Raw genomic sequence first — 12,410 nt, forward strand, 5'->3', positions numbered from 1 at the left:
TCAAAGCTATCGCTGGTGAACTGAGTGGAGGTGTCATGCTGCTTTTGCTGCTAAATTACACAAAACCAAATCTGACTCATCAATTTCAAAGTTAAACATCCTGATAGTGAGGTGAAGGTGTGGCAGATATGTAAAGTATCCTTATCTAAAGATGCTGAGCTGACACAGCTGACTTCTCCATAACCATATGGAGACATATGGCTGACAGTGAGCCACTTTATACTATAAGAGTACCACTTATATATATACTATAAAAGTGCCAAATGGCAGGGATTTCTAGCACACTCCTTCTTGGAGCATGTGTGGAGATTCCTCCCTTGGGTGGGGATGACTCTTAAGGTGAGCTAAAGATATTTGCCCACAATCATTGGTATGGGTGAGTAACATTGATCTCTACTCAATAACAGTTTCTTTTTTGATGACTTTAATACCGTTGCTTTAATATAATATATTATCATATACTATACTAGCAGTGTTAGCTTTCATACCATGTAGTAATTCTGATTAAGATCTGTCTAATCATTTATTGCAATAAATCATTCATTTTGGTACATCTGGCTTGCTATCCTTAATTCTGCATGACAAAATTGTACAAAGGTTCAATCACACATGTATAATTCCGTAGACTTAAACCATTGAGCAAGTCTGGGGCTAAGATTGGATCCAACCACATCCAGACTCCTCTCTGAGGAGTTTAGAAAACCAGAGGTCATTCTGCACCCTGTGAGTCAATGGGAAGGCTTCTCTAATAAGCTTTGAAGCCCCCACTCCACCCACAACAACATCATATACTCCATTACCTCGTGTCTTTTTAGAAACAGTTTCTGGAACTGCAGAGCTATGGTTGTTGTTAACACTTTATTTTTCTAATTTTTTTTTTTTTTATTTAAAAGTGAAAAAACCCAAGAAAGTCCCATACAACCCAGAAAGAGGTTTAAAAAACATCCAGGATTATTTTCACTTCTCTTTTTCGTATTAAGCGTTTCCTCATCTTTTCCCCAAAGAACAGAATATTTGGCAACTTTTTAATTACACTGCCGATAAAAGTAGAAGTAATAATCAGTGAAAAACATTCCAGCAAAGTAACGGTCTGTTGAGCAGCTAGCAAAACCCTGCAAAAGAAAAATAAAGGAGGTTGATAGAGGAACTTCTTTCAGTTCAAGTGCTATTTGTCTTTTGCCACGTTGCCATTTGCAAAGGCTTACCGGCACGGCCACGCGGAAGGAGTATGCGCTGTCATACAGCTTAGCTACGGGGAGAGCCCAAATGTGCTGCCGTCCCTAGGGGACAAATGAGACACAGATCAGATAACCTCATTCCAGGGGAAACTGGAGAGAAGGACAGACTCTGGAAATGTTTCATTGACACATGCAGTGCAAGGTCATTATGATATCGAGACATGATAACTACAGGCAAATGTATTTAAAGATCAAGTGCTGACTTTAAACCCTGCAAATGTGGTTTACTCTGATCAGCTCCACATGGAGGAGAACTGGCAGGCATCTGACTCCCAGCGACACTCAGCTGGCTCTGAATAAATGGATTCCCTCACTCATTCTCTAAGCAAATCCCCCAAAAATAGGGATTGTTCCTGATATGCCAGGTGACCCGAGAGCTTTAATTTGTAATACTAGCAAATGGCAGTTCTGCTGATTTTGGGACAGGAACTTCAGCAGGGCTCAGAAGACAGAATTTCCTCCATATATTCTAAAGATACAGGTAGAGTCTTCAGTCACTATTTCAAAAGCAGATACCTGCAAGTTTTCATGCTATTTTTTATTACAGTGTTCTGCCATGCAAAAGTGAAACAACATATTTTGTACCTGAAATGTTTATGCTACAATGAATAAAACAAAATTCAATCCTCACCTCTCTTTCACCTAATGATCCATGGTAATTTACATTTCTAGTGTCTCAACTCCTTCATCTTTTTCTCCTCACTTCACTTTCTGACACATCCTCTCTGCTGGAGAAAATATGTTCACATGACAAAACTTATGTGGGGCTGGTGAGCCCAAATGATTGCTGTTCTGCCTTTTGGTAGGGAATAAGCCTTCCCATCCCTAGAAAAATCCTCTTAAAAGAAACCTCTTCAACTAGGCAGCATTTCTATTCTGAGTCACATCAAATCTGAATGCTCACTGCTGCTGGAGGCTAGTTAGCTTTAGTCTTTTGATGTGGATTTCAGGTTGACACAGGAAATCTCTTTGACCAGTTTTGTCAGTAAGCTTCAAGGACATTTCTGCATTGTGAAACTCTCTAAGTCTGACTTAATTTCAATTCTGTTGAAATTACAGCAGACAGGTCAAAACTTGGAAAATCTGAGCTTTTGGATGACTATGCCACTGTTACAAAGAAGCCTGAAACTTTTTGCAAAGACATGTGAAAAGTTGAGCAAAAAGTCAGCTGGAGGTATCTCAAGTGCTGTAATCTGACTAAGCACAAAAAACAAACAAACAAAATCAATTAAAAACATGTTATGTATGGGATCATAGATCAGAATTCTGAAGACTCTTCTCCAGAAGAACTTGGAAATTACTTCCAAATTCAGAGATGTTTCTGCTACAATGTGTTCAGAAATGCTATTATCATTGCTTCTGCCTTTCCTACTGTTTTAGCCAGAATAGACATTTCTAAACAAACATTGACAAATGGGGGCCTTGAAGGAGGCCTGTATGTTCAGGGAACCTGAAGAAAGCTTAAAGTCTTCATCAATTTACTGGAGGTGTTTCAAGATTTGCAAGACCTGGTCACTAAATATTTTTTTTATTGGGAAAAGCCAACCTGTTTCACCAGATTTTATCCCCATTGAGGGAATCCAGAGAATGACACATAAACAATTTTGCTTTTAAAATGAAGAATTTTCCCTAAGGGATTTACCTTTAAGCTCCTGTTCACACAGAAATAAAGCAGAACACTACCATTGTTACCAGCAAATTCTAGACTTTAAAACTGGAATTAATTACGCGTAAAATAATAATAGAAGTCATAAAGTAGATGAGAGGTTGGAGGACTCTCCTAAAGCTCTCAGTGATAAATTACTCCCATTTCTCTGGAGTTATAATGAGTTGTAGTGGTGGCTTAGTCTGAAGTAGAATCAAAACTGTCCTTTCAGAGAATTATTGGACAGGTTTTTATAAAAGTCAGCAGCAAACTGACTCCAACAAAAAGACTGCATCTCATTATGGTCATGCCAAAGCCAGCCATGACTGACAGACTCAAAGTACCAGCATTTGGATTTCTAGTACTTCAACAAAGATCAGAATTTTGCAGCCATTAATTTCATAACAATTTTTCCCAAACCCCAGAGTATTGCTATACAAGTCTTACCTGTGTGGTTTCTTGGAAATTCTTCCTACTGTTTTGGCTGGAAGAATAATGGGAGCAATAATTTCCAAATGTGACTTTGCAGAGAAATATAATTAATGGTTCTGTGGTGCTTCAAGAAACAGAGAAAAATAAGGATAAATGACTTTATTAAAAATAAAATCAGTTGCTCCCAAACCACAAACCAATATTCAAAATACAGTCATACTCAGTGAAACTCTGAATATGATGTATTAATCCCTACATGAGAGTGCTATACTATTGGATTATAATGGCATGCATTTAAAAGACAAATTTTCAGTGGCTGTACAAAACAAGTAGACACTTCAGGGGTACTGTTATATTTCATCTTATTTGAAAAATGCAGATGTTTACAGGGATAACATTGAAGATCAAAAGACTGGACAAGTCCTTTGTTGCAGACATGGAAGTCATGAACTGTTGTGAAGCAGATTGTTTGGCAGCTGTTCTGGTTAGTGCTGGCCTTTCTCAGAATAAAACTCCAAAATAAATTACTTGTTCCCTCTGGGAGAACATGGTGGAGGTGGGCTTTTGAGGAGAAAAAGCTGCTGAAAGGAATAAGTCTGCTGCTTTTCCCTGCTGTAAGTCACAATTTTATGCAACACCAGAAGTTCCTGCACAAGAACCCCCCTTTCACAGTGTTGGCACAACAGTCCCAAAGAAGGCACTCTCTGGAGTTACTCATGTTATGTTCCTAATAACGTTTCTCTACAACAAAAGAAAACTCCGATCCCTAGGCCAGAGACCACAATCCTGCCAACACAGACATATGTGTGTGTCCAAATGCTTATTAGGAGTGAAGCTCAAGACTTCTGGATTTCAATACCTGCAGCATCACGTGAAGTCTTCCTTGAGCTGAGAGTGGTATTGGACCTATGCAACAGCAAGGAATCTACCCAAAAGGTCTACACTAACAATTTAGTTGTGCACTACATTTTTCCCACTCCTCTGAACAGGATGGATTTGTGTAGCAATAAGCATCAGGCAAGAATTTCTATCAAATGAAGAACCACCGTTGTCTTCTGCACGTATTCCTTTTAATTGTACTTACTTTATTTCCAGTGAGATTTCTATATCCATGGGCGTGTATTTGTTAATAGGAATAACATAGCTGTAGTTTCCAGAGCTGAAAAAGGATGTATTAATACACATGAGATTTTGATATAGACAATATCTTCCCCAAAACATGGAAATTGCATTTAAATTTAAACAGAAAAAAACATTAAAAGGTATCAAAGACTACTGCATCCGAGAGGAAATAACTGTGAGCAGAAGCCAGCCAGGCAGCCAGGCCACAATAAGGGTCTTTTATCCTACTATAACAAAATAAAACAATTATTGTTATTATTTTATTAAATAATAAAATAATAATTATTAAAAATTCTCCTACCTGCACTGCAGATTTTTACTACAATAGCGGTTGTCAATGCTTTGCTGAGTTTGCAAAATCTGTATGGAACTGATTGTTGTGTCAATCCCTAAAAATATTAAGAATAATAATTTTTTTCTTGATTATTTCTGAAATAATAGATAAGAGCATAGTAAAACTGCAGTTAGTCTACTGCCTTGATTGCCACTACAGGACTTGCTCCAGGTCCAAATGAGCACTCAGTTAAAAGCCTCTGGTTGATTACCATCATTCTACCATTGCAGATAAGAACCTTGTTCAGTTTGCAAGGGTGAATATCCTGGGAACCTAACATTGCACCATTTTCTTTTGCACAGATGTTGAAGGCTACTTTGATGGCAACCCAAGTAAAACTCAAATGTGTCAATATGCATTTTCATGTACTAGAAGTCATACCCATTCAAGTTACCATAAAGTTGAAAAACCTCATCTTTGTTGAGAGGAATAATATGGAATGCAACAAAACTTTTTTCTAATTCCCTGTGGAAGAAAATTACCCAACTTAAATGAAAATCATAATTTCTTCATATAATGTTGCCTTGAACTTGCAAGAACTTTGTTTTTTGCAAGAGATTTGTAATATACTGCAGATAGATGATGAATATAGCCATGGTAACATTGTTTTTCCCTTAGGTAGACACCATGTGTCTGAGAGTGCTGTCCAAATCCTTGCTGAACTCATCTGAGGTGTGTGTACACATGCAAAAAATCAGAAGGGGAATGATTTTTTCCCAGATCATCCCACTGGGGCACATCCCGGCAACAGGCAGAATCTGTGTTCTATTCCTCACCTGCTTTAAGTCCATGGTCTAGATGTCCAAGTCTAGATGTTTTTATCATCCAAATATTGCCTATTCTTTAATCAAATATTTATTTCAAAAACCCAAAACCAAAAACAACCAAGCCTTAAAACAGAGGATCCACATAAACCAAAAAGACACAAGGCATAATCCTGCTCATACTGAATGAATGCCAGAGCATGCTGTTATAACATATGTAGTCAGCAGATACTCATCTGTACAGAAAAGAATCAATATTTTCAGCCCAGACTGGCTCTGACAGCAGTGCACAGTCACTAAAAGGGGAACCTGAAATCAAGCCAAACTTTCTGTGTCAAGGAACTTAATTTCATGTCCTCTGAAGGCAGTGTTAGGATCTCAAGGTAGGGATGGCCCCTTTGAGCAGCTGACATTTTAATCCCTTAGGTGAGATGAGGCAAACCCCAAGCACTTCCTTCACACTGTATCATGAGTTTCCTGCACATGAATATCACATTCATATCCTTAAGCACAAGATTTTAGCTCCTGTCAAGGAAAATGCCACTTGTCATTTTATTGTATCTGAAGCCAAGCCTAAGAACTCTCTAGAGAGGGTAGTCAGAATGTCTATAAAAACCTAATGAAGATGTAAGAATAAACTGAAAATTATAGTGAATCACAGGTTTCCTGTTGTTCACAGGAACTAGACTCACAAGTGGTAATTTTCTATAATGATGAATTACAACTGAAAATTCCCTAAATTCCAGAAGCACAATTCAAAGCCTAAAAGTAGATCTTGAAAGTTATACAAGTAACCTTTTATTTTTTCATTTAAATATAGAACTTACAGTCATTTCCAAGATCAGGTCTTCCACGAGGTTTTTTGATGGAATCTCGTTTGGGTAACATGTCACTTTTGTTTTCTGTGAAAGGGTGAACATACAAACATCACCAAAATCAGCCTTGCACAATTGTAACAGCGAAGTATATTCCAAAGTATACCATACATAACCAGAAGGTAATTTTGTTAATTATCTCTTGAATAGATATGCATAACCATGAGAGAGATCTTTAAAATACAAAGCACCTCCATTCAGAAGAAGATATACAGAGTTAAAATAAGTTTGTAGATAACAAGAAACAAGTTTTTGAAATCTACAGAATATCAAAAACATTTCCAAACCATAGCCTAATAGAAAAGACTTCATCACACACAGAGAACATCACCAATTTCTATAACAGAGAGCCAAGCTGAAAGTCAATATGCAGCCAGGCACTTCAGCACAAATCTGAACATAAAGCCACATCTTTCTTATTAGTGAGAAAATCGTGTTAGGAATTATAGGCATCTGGTATGCCTATAATTCCTAAATACAGGCTGTATTTAGGCATCTGGTATGCCTAAATACAGGCTGAGGGAACAACTTAGATTTTTGAATGTGTGTTGTAAAGATACTGAGGACTGAGCCAGTACTACAGAGAGAGGATGCACAACCAAACTTAAAAAGCTAATACATGTCTCTAACAGCATGATCACCATGTTCACTGATATCACCTCTGTAAGTTCAAACATGGAACTAGGCTGTGTAATATAAGCTGATGACTTCTGTTTTTAATTGTTATTCTATTAATTTGCTCAACACTTGCCTAGAAAAGTGAATTTAAAAGATCTTTTGAATAACCATCATATAGTACAACCTGGGGAAGGAAAATGGCCCTTCAGGCCCTTGGGAAATGGTCTAATGCTATTCCTGTGCCTCTATACAGCTTGCCAGCTAAGAATCTGTTCAGACATGTTACCAGGAAACTGGCACTGGGAAATCCTGATATTGCCTAAATTAACATGCTCCATCGAATGTCATTTCTAGAATACCAAAATACTCCATTACTATGTTTTCCAAAGGAAATTTTCTGATTTCAGAATGACTGTTTCATGATAGGAAGCAAGGATCAAAATGCATTATTACTGAGATTGAAGCGAGACAGCTGGATTGACCTTTTTGTTTTCTTATTCACTCCAGATTTGGATTTCATTTCAGTACTGGGAAGTAAGAAAATCCAGACTTTTCTCATGCTAGTAGGTTACCAAGAGCACGGAGCAACATTAAGAAATGGAATCCATGGGCCCAGAAGCAATGTAATACAAAATCATCTTTGGGATTTTAATCTGTCTTGTGTTTTTTATAAAACTCTCATACTGCTGCCAGCTATTCCTTGAATTCATTTCCTATTTACTAACTCATCATACAGATCTACAGGTTCTGCCAGATGTGGTGGTAACTGCTGCATTTAGCAGTCATCTGCTGTCCCATTTCATTGTACAGTTCCACACACCTAGTAAAATGGCTACTGAACACATGCAATCACTTATACAGTACAGTCATCTTGGGGCAGATCTAATAAAAGCCTGTTCATTCTCTCATTCCTCCCTTTAATTCACAAACTAATAGTCACACATTCATTTCCTCCTGACTTCTCTTAATAGTCCAGTTATGCTAGCAATGCATTAAACAGTGTAATTTTGTATTTTCATTAACAGAGAGCTATTCTGTAGAAAACCTATATCCCCTAGTAGAGGTAAAAGATTGCTCTATGTAGATAAAATAGTTCAGCCCATGCTTGCATGGTAGGAATATTTATTAAAACTTGGAATTAGTAAACACTTAAAATTGTGATTCTTTTGCAGGTGTTGGAAGAAGGCATTAAGCAGTATCAGAATTTTGTACAAAAACCAGGACAAACACAGATTTACTTCACTAAGATTTTAGACCGAGTCGGTAACCAGCATAGAACTTTATTTTCACTTGGGTTTTTACTCATCATAGAATTACCATTTCATTGTTCTTTTAGATATTGCAATCTAAATTTTGAATACAAGGTGCCAATTGAGAACACCAAGAACTACCACAAAGCACCACAGCAACCTTCAATAAATTGTAAATAAAATTCCACTCTTTCACATATAGTAACACTGAGGGCTTTCTCAAAGGCCCATGTGGGCTGTGAAGATCCAATTCAATAACAAATATAGAACTACAAGCATGGCAAGAATGTAATGAGGAAAACCATCATCTTCAGATAAGATTAAGAAAAACTCATCCAATAAATGCAGTATCTTTTTTTTTTCCTCTCAAATACTCTATGGTTTTAATTCAAGTGAGTGGTAATATTCCATAAGCAGCGTGGGAAAAATCTACTGATGGTTTCTTGTGGTGGTGGTACTTTACAATGAATCTGTTAACTGCCCTCTGAGGCTGACCAAAGTCCAGCAGGAGCTCTCACCAACCTTTTATTGTGCAGGGAGGGACACTGGGGAGAAACAACCAGTAAGGACAGCTCCTGGTTATCGGTGGCACTTAACATTGAGGGGAGAGCAGTGAGCACTAATGGCATGGAAGCAGAGAGCAGAACAGGCCCAAACACTGAAGGGTATTCACATTCCTCAATTCCACTGAAATCAATGGAAGTTCTGAAGCCTAAATCCTCCAGAGAAATCAGTTTCAAAAAAAAATATGAGGAAAAAAGGTCACATTAAGTTAGGTGACATAAAGATGTGCTGAGTTTTTGTTTAATAATTTTTCTCTTGCTTATGAATGCTTTTGCTTCTACTTGAGCTTTCCAAACAGCCTTTTCATCAACAGCTCTGGGATGCAAAGGATTAGGAGCTACAATGAATGCAGTAGTCTGCGCCCACAGGATTCAAGTATTGCATGTGGAGAAGGAAAAGGTCTGTAGTAAATCCTAAATTAGTATTTAATTTAATTGCAATTTCAAACAGCTCTACCTTTCCATGAATCAGACTAATCAGCTGATTCTAAAGCATCCACCTTTTATCATGATTATTCCCCATATTTAATGCTTAGCTTTTTTTCTGAAAACATTTTCCTTTTCATTTGTCTTGGCTACAGCTACATTAAACAGCTTGTTGGTTTTCCTTCTGTTTGGATTTCATATTGACATTGTTACCTTCCATCTGGGAATATATTCAGGTTCATTAAACTTGTGCAGAACTGAAATCTTTCAGTAGCATGTGTACTGTGCTGATTTTTCACTCTTGGATCCACTCTTAATGCTATTTGGAGCATAAAACCTTGAGAAGGTAATGCTTTGTGTTTATTCTTATCTTCTCTTTCCACCTAATATCAGAAGCAGCCAGCTGAGGACAGAAGGTTTTCATATTTCATTTTCATCCATCTACAATTCCCTCATTTATAAATGAGATTAATGTCTTCTTAATTAATCAATACTCTTTCAGGCTTCAGAGCAATACAAATCACTCAGGTATGACCTCTTGAAAGCTGTGCTGGGTTTTATCTGCCACAGGGCTTACTGCAGCACTGACCACAAGAATCACAAGGACCACTCAATACAGCTTGTCTGCAGAGTACAGAATGGCCAGTGGGTGAGACCCACTGAAACAGTTCATGCTCACAGCGTCACAGCAATTGGTAAAGCCTGCCCTGACAGACATTTGTACTTCAGAGGCTGAACTGCATCCAGCCCCAGTTTCACTTCACTTTGTCAACTGTGCAAGAATTGCTCCCAAGGCCAAGATAGGAAGAGTGTGAAAGCTGGTTTAGTAACATTAACACTTGCTTCCAGACACTGGATGTGTTAAGGACTGGGAGAGAGGAATATAGATTCCCACAAGTTATTAATACCTTTATGCATTAACCCTTTCTTATAAATATTGTAAAAGTTGTAAACAATGCATCTTCTCAGACACTATGCATATAACACCTGGCAGACAGTATCAGTAAAATAATTAATTCCAGTAAAAGTATTTTATTTTATAGAGCTCTGCCTTCAAATACTACTGTTCAAAATTCCTGTCTTAATAATCAGAGTTTTAACTGTAAGTTTTATGTTTCCAGGAAGTTGGCATTCTGTCTCTGCCCATGGAAAAGATGTAGTAGCACCACATTGTGACACAATTCCATTTCTTGGGGGTTTTTGCATCTGTCAGTCAATTCTCTACTACCCCTAATCAACTCACATCCACCCGTAGCCAAAGGTCAATTAAATGGATTAGTGATTTTCCAGTTCACATCAAATCATTTACCAAGAATGGCCAGGAAAAACAGTGACAGCAGACAAGACACCTTAGGGCCCTGAATTCTTAAGGGTAACCAGACTGGATTTTTCAAAAACATATTGACTGCAGTGATGATTAGTTATATCAAGATTTTTTAAATCCTCTGGAATAAGCTCTTTTGTAGAAAGCTAACTACCTTTAAAGATTCTTGCCCCTTTTCCCACACTTTCCATACAGTCTCTGCTCAAATTATATAGAATTATACTTTCAACTTACGTTTTTCCTTTGCATTATTCTTTTCATAGCTTAGAGATTTGACTTTTGGTTGGTGAATTGGACAACAATAGACCTTGTCACAAGGTAAAATGCCACAGAAATTGACTTCAGGGATCCTGCTGATGGGCTGTGTGGTCTGAGAAGCTGTGCTCTCACTCTGTAATGCTAAAAAAAAAGCAAACAAAAACAAAAAAAACCCCAAAATATAATTCCCACAAGGGCTGCATACTGGCATTTTATAATAGCCACTTATGTGTATGCAGACCAGCAGAGAGACAGTACCTGCTGTGGTAGTAGAGGGAGAGACTGGAACAGGACTTGAGGTGCTGCTGAGGAAGAAAAACAATTCATTAAGAAATGGACATTAGAGCTGAGGACCAAAACAAATTGATCCACAGTCTATTACTGATTCTACTAATTTGAATTCACTAATGGTAATTTAACTACTTGCCTGTAAACTGGATGTTTTTCAAAACGTCTGTCATGAACGCTAAGTAAATATAGGCTCCATATTGTCAAAGCACTGTAGAAAGAGAATTGTTCTCTAGATTTACATTCATCTTTTATGCAACACAATAGGAATAACACCTTGACAGCATAGTGGGGAAATGCAGTCATGCAAGTATTAACTATCTGATCACTTTCCCTTCAGAGGGAAAAATTTCAGCTGAATTTAATGGGGTTTAGATCAGATACTTGTATACAGTATTGTGTTCATTATACTTGTATTCAACACAAAATACAGCCACTTTCCAACCTAAATAGAATCACACCACCAGTTCAAAGTACTCAGGTCGCAAAGAGATTGATTGTAAGCCACAAGTTTTTGGACTGGAGACAGAAAATGGCAATCTCAGGAGTCCAGAGCATACTTTCCTTTCCACAAGTCCAATGTCACAAGTTGAACTTCCAGTCACATAACTGCCCACCACAGTGGGAACAGTTTCAACTTCATTTCACACAACAGAATCACTCTGTACATCAGAAATTGTACTTAGGCACAGAATGATTGGATAAAACATGCAGAGTCCAGTTTAGCACCTGTAGTACAAGCCACTGAGGTAGACTCAAGGTGCATTGTGCATGTCACCATATATTGTGACATGGAGAGAGATCAGTTGTGTGTCCATCCCATGAGTACCTTACTTTTATACAATGGTTTCAACTTTACAATACTACCAAGGGTATTAATTGTTAATTTTAATACATTGTGTTCTTCAAGTAGGAAGGGAAAAGAAGATGAAAAAGTGCTATATTCTTTCAGATAGGTAGAAAGGGGAAAGGAGAAACAAGTAAAATTGTTGCTAATTAATTTTTACCATAGTGCCATAATAGCAATCAAAGCTATTATAGTCACCCGGAAAATCTTCACGGAGCAAGATTCTTTGGTCTTTGATAAACAAACCTATGGTAAAAAAAGAGTTTGGTTAATTCAAGTGGCACATATCTAAGCAACTACTTGTAGATTAAGAAATAGTACACTGGGTTGACTTTACATCATCCTTGTTTCTTTCATGATCACCCTTTTATAGGGGTCAATATCTACAGAGAGAAAATTAAAAGGTTGCTAAGACTGTTAGTCACT

General features: G+C 37.5%; 1 protein-coding gene across 1 annotated transcript in view; it reads right to left on the reverse strand.

Annotated features, from left to right (window-relative positions):
• Positions 1-918: 918 nt before the first annotated feature.
• MYRFL (myelin regulatory factor like) overlaps positions 919-12,410 on the reverse strand; it is a 39,362-nt gene continuing 27,870 nt past the window's right edge. The window contains exons 16-25 of the mRNA XM_058022790.1: positions 12,145-12,230; positions 11,277-11,348; positions 11,108-11,154; positions 10,826-10,990; positions 6,363-6,437; positions 4,739-4,826; positions 4,400-4,474; positions 3,331-3,439; positions 1,206-1,280; positions 919-1,112 (exon numbers count right to left, since the gene is read on the reverse strand). Of these exons, the coding sequence (XP_057878773.1) occupies positions 1,026-1,112; positions 1,206-1,280; positions 3,331-3,439; positions 4,400-4,474; positions 4,739-4,826; positions 6,363-6,437; positions 10,826-10,990; positions 11,108-11,154; positions 11,277-11,348; positions 12,145-12,230 (879 nt within the window). The 3' untranslated portion in view covers positions 919-1,025. The remainder of the gene's footprint in view (positions 1,113-1,205; positions 1,281-3,330; positions 3,440-4,399; positions 4,475-4,738; positions 4,827-6,362; positions 6,438-10,825; positions 10,991-11,107; positions 11,155-11,276; positions 11,349-12,144; positions 12,231-12,410) is intronic.

This window comes from Melospiza georgiana, chromosome 4 (assembly GCF_028018845.1).
Source record: "Melospiza georgiana isolate bMelGeo1 chromosome 4, bMelGeo1.pri, whole genome shotgun sequence".
Taxonomy (NCBI): domain Eukaryota; kingdom Metazoa; phylum Chordata; class Aves; order Passeriformes; family Passerellidae; genus Melospiza; species Melospiza georgiana.